At 42.2% G+C, this 9,221-nt stretch overlaps 1 protein-coding gene across 4 annotated transcripts in view; it reads right to left on the bottom strand.

Moving 5' to 3' along the window:
* Positions 1-6,164, bottom strand: part of rai14 (retinoic acid induced 14) — a 42,733-nt gene extending 36,569 nt beyond the window's left edge. For 2 of the 4 annotated variants that reach the window (XM_082955286.1, XM_082955284.1), the window contains exons 1-2: positions 5,895-6,164; positions 5,228-5,308 (exon numbers count right to left, since the gene is read on the bottom strand). In XM_082955286.1, coding sequence (XP_082811412.1) covers positions 5,228-5,263 — 36 coding nt within the window. In that variant the 5' untranslated portion in view covers positions 5,264-5,308; positions 5,895-6,164. The remainder of the gene's footprint in view (positions 1-5,227; positions 5,309-5,894) is intronic. The other 2 variants (XM_082955285.1, XM_014129288.3) reach the window with 1 other exon arrangement.
* Positions 6,165-9,221: the final 3,057 nt, after the last annotated feature.

Consider the following 9,221-nt stretch of genomic DNA (forward strand, 5'->3'; position numbering starts at 1 on the left):
CAACTGCACAAAACAAATGGTCTGAGGAGCAGCCGATGACCCGAGTTCTGACACCACTTCAAGTGCGTCCCTTTGGGTATTGTCTGTCTACCACCACACAGATGCATGTCTGTGTAGAAAGGGTGGTAAGTATCTACAGCATTTCGATAAACAATGGAAATGTTCACTTCAAGCACTTCCTAACGCAAAGCACATGCACAATGTCCCCAAAACAATGCATCCTTTCTACTAAATAACAGCTGAAATTGCTTAAGCAATCTCAAATAGGCTCGAGCAGTATACATGACTTTGAAACTCCAAACAAAATAAGGGATTGGAGACCACAGAAAAATCTGAGTTAAACAAATAACATATGGTAGGTTTCAGACAGACTTCCACTCTCAGACATAGCAGTAGTCTCATGTTGTTTTCATGCAAAATAGTACATCTTATCATGTACAGTATTACCTCATGGTATTAAACCTCTAAACGTGTGTTGAATGCACACCCTCACATTTAGTCAAATTAACTTTATAGCCTATTTAGACTTGCAATTGTAGCTAGGAATCCATTGTGTAGACATCATGCAAAAAAATACTCTACTGTATATTCCCATGGCATCAATTACTGCTAAATAAAGAGGGAAGAAATGATAATTTCCACATTTCCTTTTGCTTCAAGTCTCTCAGTCCATCCTCTGGCTTCCCCATCCCCGCAGTGCAGACTGAGCTTGGCCAAATTACCTTCACTGTTTTTCATCTTGTAAAGGTGACGAGTAGCCAAGGCTGGGGTACAGACAAGGGACTGTTGTTGGAAAGCATATGTATCCTGCTATGGGTTTCAGAGTAAGAACATGATGTTTTCCCTCGCATGTGATCTTGGCAAAGATGCTGGTTTTCTGAACCATTGCAGTCGGTGGGGTGAGCACAAGGTTTATTATTGTGCAGGAGTTCCCTTTCAGTTACGTCCCACAAGCCGAGGCCTAAATGTCGCTTTTGATGCATACAGTAAAAATAATCGCAGTACGAACACAAATAGCCTTTCCTGTTCAATAAATAAGCAACATTCGACTTGGAAAGCTCCCCATTTCCGGAAACACTGAATGCCTGTTGAGAAATTGTGAAAAAAAAACAGCTCTCCCTCACAGAAACACATTCATTACTTAGTTTCCTCTTCTCACTCTATGCATTATGGAGGCGCAACTACCAAAATACCAGCTGAATCAGATGGACCAGAGGAGGAATGTTCTGCGAACAACAAATTAACACAAGGTTGCCAAATCGTGACAAATAGCAGTATGACCTTGTCAGTGATCTCACTACAAGCTTTTCACCTGGACTCCTTCAGGTCACATGTCATGCCTGCAGTAATGCAAGAGGTGCTAAATCCAATAACTCCTACTCTCCTCTACTTAAGTTTCACTCTCTCCCACTACTCTACTGGCATTCCCTTTATCAGTGATCAGTGGACTGTATCATTACCTCATTCCTGGCGATAATGTAACCGCCAGCCCGAACCCAGGAACATTTGATTTATTACCACATTTTTTATTTTTTTTCCATTGTCGCGTTCAAACAGACAGAATTAGCACCGCGCTCTAAACATCCACAGAGCCATTCTATACCATGCTCCGGGTCACAGTCAGCTCAACCCAGAATTACTGGGAGTCAAGCCTTCTGTTATTGACCAGGTTCCACTACTTTGTCTCTGCTTCTGTAAACAACTGATAACGAAACCACGTGGTGATAGTTTTAATAAACTGTCTCTGAGACCCCCCTCAGACAAGCCTCCAGGGTCTATCCCCCCACACACCCCACCAGGCAGCCCAGATTAAAGCCCTCCTACACCGGTTTACTGTCACTGTCCCCCATTAAGAGGCCTTTCAGTGAGACGACAGAGACAAGAGACAGTGTGCGTGTAGCCTGCTCTGTGCTGAGATCATTCAGACAGCCGTGTTTGGTGACTCGAGGATGCATAATCCAGCACACGCATGAATTAGACACAGTCTGGAGGCTAGAGGGGATTGGAGGGGGCGGTATGTTGAGACAAGCCTTTGTTAATCCCTCTGGACAGCCAGGGCAGGGTAATACATCAACTCCAGTGCAGAAGTATGGTAGTAGGCTAGAGTCTGTCTGGGAGGGAGAAGGGTAATGCAGGGACACGGAGTATGTTGACATGACAACAAGATGAGCATGGTCACACATGGTTGTAATAGCTTCCAGTGTTGTTTACAATTTCTCTTCTCGTGACCAGCCAGACCGGGGGTATTTTCAATAGATATACCACAATAATGACTGGATCAACCTCGAGTACACATCCCAATATCTATATTTCAAATGAGGAATATTGTGAAATGTGTAGGTGTGTGTGTGCAAAACTGTTCATGGTAACTCGGCCAGATCAGAAGGTAGCTACTGTAAACCACAGAGACCTTGGGAATAGGGATCTACAAAGACTCTAATAGCATAGTACTTCAGAGGCTTGGACTCCTCCCTGTCCCGCTGCGCCCAGCCAGTCTCATTCCCCTATGCTGCGCCGCTGCCAGATTCTATGATTGGTCACCTGCAGTTTGGCCAGGTCTCAAGCTCTCTCCTGATTGGATCTGTGGTCTAGATACTGCAGCTGTGGATTTCTGATTGGTGACTGGGAGGGAGCAGACTGGATATAACCTGGTTTCTGGGAATGTGCTTGGCCATTAGCCACAGAGACTTACTGAGACAGAGAAAAAAACAAGGCTCTCACTTTTGTTGCTATCGCCAAATGGGCTTAGACTAAAACGCTAATATTATTCAGACACATACAACAACAACAAAAAATAAAAATAATCAGCTCTTATCTTTTACTATGACCTTGTATAGCTAGACACTGTAAGACACCTGCTGCTGATAGTTTACAATGGCTGCTTCTTTTTTTTACCAGTGAAACTTGTTTTTAGACATGGCTCACTTGATATAACATTTTCCTTCATGCAACGTTAAATCTGTTTAATACCAAGCTGGGAAAGCACATTTACACCACCTGGCCCTGTCAATACAGGCCTGCTAGATGATCCAGTTCCAATTTGGGTTGTGAAGGCGCTTGCATTCCGTAAAACAGCATCAGGTCAACGGAACAGTGTCTAACCTATATGAGCCAATTGCAACACTAACCAGTAAGATACAGCTGCAGCAACAGAGGCTAACCTGTAACAGAGAGTTGCATACATACTAGATGACTAGACTCAATGAAGGTGTCAGGTAAGGATAGGTCTATAGGGGATTACTGTCTAGTCTGAAAAATATGCACTTGGGCTACAAGAAACAGGGGGGGGGGGGGGGAGGAGGTGCAGAGGGAAGGATAGCTGAGACTAGGATGTATGAACTATAATGACATAGCTGGGAGTGCTGGGCAAGACATTTCACTAATAATCACTGTAGACACAACTCCACTCCATTCCTGAACATTCTCAGCGGAGTTCCCTGTTGTAAGAGTGATTGACTTGAATGCCTATTGCAAATAGATCATTGCAGATTAAGAAAATCCTGAGAGACACATTTAGCATTGATTTGACAGTTAACATTACCGTAGTCCTTGGATAAAATAGCCTATTACATTAAAAGGACTATTTGGCAAATGGCTGACTACATAAAACGATTTATATACTGGCATTCCAGGTCTCCTTGTTTTGTAAAAGAATGAAGGTCTGGCTCTGGAATGAATTCCACCGCAATCTCAGGCTACCACACAGCCCTAAAATAGAATCAGGAGGATATTTTCTTTCTATTGCCCTTGATTAGCTTGGTATGGCTGAGGGAAGAATGATCGTGGTCTGCGGCGCTAGCTGATCGACAGTAATCCCACTACTCTGACATATGAGGAGGGTTTTCTCAGATTGTATGAGAGGGAAAGTCTAGCCTCATAATGGCACATGGTTCTGGTATTGACATCTAAACGCCACATGGAATATGTACGGGCCGATAGCAGCATGTTAAATTCATAAGACGGGATCAATTGGATGCTAAACCAGAATTCAACTAAAATATAATATATCCGTTAATAAAGAAGGCAAGTCTACGGCTGGTTCTGATGGGTTTTTTTTCTTCCTGAGTGAGCAGTTTTGAACGTTTGTTTTGAATGTATTCAGTCCAAGACTCTACCATGACCACCAATGAGCGATGTGTTTCTTGTGAGGATGAGAGTAGAGAACTGGGTCACAGTTTAGGTCATTTACAATCTACTAACACTAAGGCAACCAGTGGAAAGAGTGAACTGTAGCCAATCTTGAGGACAGAAGAGGAATTTTTAATAGCAAAAAAAGAGTGAGAAGTGATTATGTGGGTGTGAAGTAGATGGTTACAGAGATACAGACAGACTGTTCCTAAGCAACCTAATGTGAAAAACACCCACGGGTTGCAACTCCCACTGTTAAACTACATTCATCAGCAATGGTTATGTTTCACCACAAAAGCATCAGATCCACGACTCCATTATCTGTGGCATTAATATTTGCATTTAGCCTCACACTTTTATAATTACAAGCTAATAGAGGTATCTAGGTTAATACATCTCCCATCAGATTTGCATTATGCAAGAAAATATACCTTCCATGTATGTCCTATGATTTAAGGCGCACGACTAGTGCTAAACAGAGTACTTTTCCCACAGATAATCCCACCCTGAAACACTTTTTGGGCCTCTTGGCAACTCTTAGTATTCCAATGACACAGGAGGAATCATCAACTCCTACATATTTCAGTGAAGGTATTCTGCATCTAAATTCTCTGCCTGTCAATAACATAGGAACGGTTCTGAAATGTAAATTGATTTATGAAAACCCAAACTTGAGTGTTCTACTCCCTGACTTTTGGACTTCTCCCCAGCTTCCTGATTAGGTACGTACTCCTCCGAGATGACGGATGTAGCCAATTTAAAGTGTCTAAATCGCCCCCCTTCATGGCCACACTCTGGCACTAATGCTGTCTGATACAGGTCACCGTGACGACCGATGAGTCATACTCAGTGGAAGCTACTCACTTCCTGTAGGATCTTTAGAATACTCCCTGCCTGGAAAACTCACACCCAAATGATTCAGTCACAGCTATGGAGAAACTACCTATGGAGGCTGTTATTGAAATAGCTTTACGGCTGAGGGCTTCATTGCTATGACAGTCACAGAGCCATACGGATGAATGGATGAATGAAAACATTCTGTCAGGCAATAACATACCACCACCCCCCAACCCCACTGACAAGTGATACATGTTCTTACGTCGCTCTTCCTAAACTTTGCTTTAAGGCTCTTCATGTTAAGCCTGGTCCATACAGTCTTCCCACTTATCCAGGAGAGCCTCTGAAACAACAACAACAAAATGCATAGTTACACATCTTAAACTTTTAATAAGCCTAACTGCTGAAAAAAATAACTCTAAATAGTATATAAAGTGCAACAGGGCGAGGCATTAATAAAATGTGAAAACGTAATGTAATTTACATGATAACTTATTTGAGAGTTAGCCCTTACTAGCATTAATATTATGTAACTGTGTAATATTAACAATTTGCAATAGAAACGTGTCTTGCCCTCTGCTCATTATTCTAAAGGCGCCATAGCCTATCCAGCACTAATGAATGAAAACAAACTCATGGGACTGAAGCTTTTGGCTGCTACAAAGTATCAAGCGAGCGCTCGAGTCCCACCGCACGTTGGACGTGATTTTGGGCTGTCTACAGTAGCCTGGAGCAATAGATTACTGAATATAATGGCTACATTAGTGCACAATGTTCCACAGCAAGGTTTTAGATTTTTTATTTTTTTTTATCCGATACATTTGTATCATTCAACCAAACTTGCTCGTTAGCGAAAGATACGAACAGAGCTAGCGAGCTAACAATTCAGTCAAGCATCAACTTTGTAAATATGAACACTGGACACTTACCCTATAAAAGTTGGACTCACAGAGGAATAGCCTGCTCTTGATAGACTACAAAACCTGTTCAATGCAGAGTTGACTAAATTGTCAGTCGGTAGGAATCTATTCAAATAGCATCGACACATAGAAAAGGAGTGGCTAATATGAACAAATAGACCACCAAGATAGGCTGTGCTGGCTAGGTTCAGGCAGAATACATTAAAAGTTGGGCTATTCAAGTCCCTGTCGCTTGACCGGGAGCTCTCTGATTGTTCAACGGGTTGAAAAGGTGACGTCATTCTTCCCTCGTGACCAAACTCTTCTGCATATTCCCATTCATGAATAAACATTTCGTACAATGAATGTGCAATTCAATTATAGTCTTGCTTTTATTGCAATTACAGGAGTAAAAACTGTTTACAACACCGACATCGGGGCGATCACACGTCTCTACTACTGTAGACAAGAAAAGCGTCTACACAAAATCACACTACATTTCTGCAGATTAGTGATGGGCATTCCGGCTCTTTTCAGTGAGCCGGCTCGTTCGGCTCAGCTCACCAAAAAGAGCCGGCTCTTTTGGCTCCCAAACGGCTCTTTAAAAAAATATGTTTTGTATTTTTTCAAGTCAAACAGTTTGCGATAGTTTGACTATGATTGGTGTTAAAACAATTCTAATGAAAGTATTAAATGAAATCATACTCTACCTTAACCACAATTTATTTAAAAATGCATTGGTTTGTTATGAAAAAGAATGCTATTAAACATTTGCATTTAAAGTATAACTTTTTAATGTATTTAAACAAAGTGCATACAAATCTAACCATTCAAAACGAATACAATCTGAACAGCATAATATAATATTGCACCATATCAAAGATAAATAAATAACAATTTGCAAAACTGCAGCATCCCACAAATTGAAATAAATGTAAAAAAGAAGGACGCTATTACACAATTTGTTTATATACATTAAAAAAGTTATACTTTAAATGCACATAAACAAATTGCATATAAATGTAACAATTCAAAACTAATACAATCTGAACAACATAATAATAGAATATTGCTCCATATCAAAGAAAAATAAATAACAATGTGCAAAACTGCAGCATCCCACTTAAAACATTAAACTGGTCCCTCTTTTCTCTCTCTTCTTTATTGCCATGTTATAACCATCAGCACACAGCAATGCTGACCATATTTTGCATTCAGATTTGCATTCAGAAATGCAAGCCGCCTCACTTTCGAGGGGCTGATGCGGTTTCTTCTCTCAGTAATTATTTGTCCCGTTATTGAGAAGACCCTCTCAGAGGGAACGGATGTGGCCACTATGCAGAGTCTCCCTCTCATGACTTTAGTAAGCCGTGGGTAGACAGAGGCCTTGTTCTTCCACCAGCTCAGAGGATCTGCAGATCTTTGGAGGCGGGGCTCCTGCAAATAGGATCTGACCTCCATTATGGCATCTGCTGAGGGATTCCTTCGTGCTGCATTCCCAGTTGCTCTCTCGTCAAACAGCATCCAAACAGCAGATGTTTGTGGCACTACTGCTGGTGCTTCTGCTCCATCTGCTCCCTCTTCTTCCTGTTGCCCTGGTGCCTGAGCCAGATGACTGCTGGAGCTGTCCCCCCCTGCTGCTGAGGTTGTTCTTCGAAGAGCCTCATCAATTGCTCTGGCATCACTGAAGGCTAACTTCTTAAACCTGGGGTCAAGTGCAGAAGTTTCTGATAGCACGTGATTATATTCCATTCTGTGGAACCTTCTGTCCATTGATGAACATAGGGTGTCCATCAACTCTGTCACATGTCCTTAGGTTACATTTGCTTCTCTCTGTTGGCTGGCTGTGATTAGCTGCAGACCCTTACGCAGGAGTATCATTTTTGAGGCTGTCACATAGCTGAAAAGAGAGAACAGTAACATATTAGTTCAGGTTCATGTTTTGTCTACTGATACTACATTCTCATCTACTGCTCAAATACATATATAATACTGGATTAAATAATGATGTAGTAATAACTTCTTACTGTACCTCTCTCCACTGATCTCCACAGTGACCTGCTCAAAGGATTCCAGGACTCTGCACACCTCCTCCACCACCTCCCATTCCTCTTGGGTCAGAGCATCAACAGGTGCATTGACAATGGCCAGGGTAGAGATGATGGCATCCTTTGACTCAAGAAACCGCTTCAACATATAAAATGTTGAATTCCACCTTGTAGTGCAGTATTGTTTAGGCCTCAGCTCAGGCATCCCCATCTGGCGTTGTGTAGACTTTAGTTTTTCAGCACCTACTGTGCTCCTGTGGAAGTATCCCACAGCTGCTTTCACTTTGTCCACAGTGGGCTTCATCACCTTCAGAGCATCTCTTACAATCAGGTTGATTGTGTGGTTACCCTTGATGTCCAGCAGTCAGTGGTAAGGAAAACTGCAGTAGCTTTTTGGACTCTTTCCCGCACTGAAGCCTGTGTGCTCTCGTACAGTTGTGGAATAAGTGATTTTGAAAGGGTTTTCCTGCTTGGAATTGTGTACATTGGATTTAGACTATTGCTATAATTTCTAAAAACCTCTGTCCTCCACGATCGAAAATGTCTGGAAATCGGTGGCAATAATTTTTGCCAATGCAATATCAATTTGGCCTTGTTTTGCTACAGACATAGACTTTGGCATAAACTGGTTCATAGAAGACTGCGTTGCTGTGGGTCGCGGAGTAGAGCTACTTGATTGAGTGGATACACCTCCACGTGTGGAGGTGCTGGCTCCACCACTATCACTAGCAGGCCCGCTAGTTTCTCGAAGCTCCGCTACAGCTAGCTTCACAGTTGGGTGCACAGTTCACATATGCCGGTGTAGGTTGTGCGTAGAACCGGCTTTATATGAGATTTTGATTTGGCAAATTCTACACTGTGCTCTAACAGTGTCTACATTATTAAAGTGCATCCAAATGCTACTGTGCTTCCGACTCATTTTACAGCTGTTGTTTTCACAGCTGTCCTTCCTCTCTGTCCTCGGCTGCTAAGTGTGTGACTGTGAGTGAGTTGGCTCGGCCCTCCCTCACGCATCTTTGGTTCATTGGCTGACACCGCGTGACTGATTGACAGGAACAACAGGTGAGGCTGTTAGTCTGAGCAGACAGTCAGAATGAATGTGTGTGTGCTTGAGCATTTAGGCCTATATTATTTTATTTCTTTTTTCGTTCTTTGAATTCATTCTATTCATTTAAATCTTTCAATTATTCATATCTTAATTTTTTTATATATTTTTTTTTTAGTTTCGGCTCTTCTGATATGCAAGCCGGCTTCCGATGTTCACCTACAAGAGCCGGCTCTTAGATCCGACTCGTTCGCGAACGACCCA

This window comes from Salmo salar, chromosome 01 (assembly GCF_965601325.2).
Source record: "Salmo salar chromosome 01, fSalSal1, whole genome shotgun sequence".
NCBI lineage: Eukaryota > Metazoa > Chordata > Actinopteri > Salmoniformes > Salmonidae > Salmo > Salmo salar.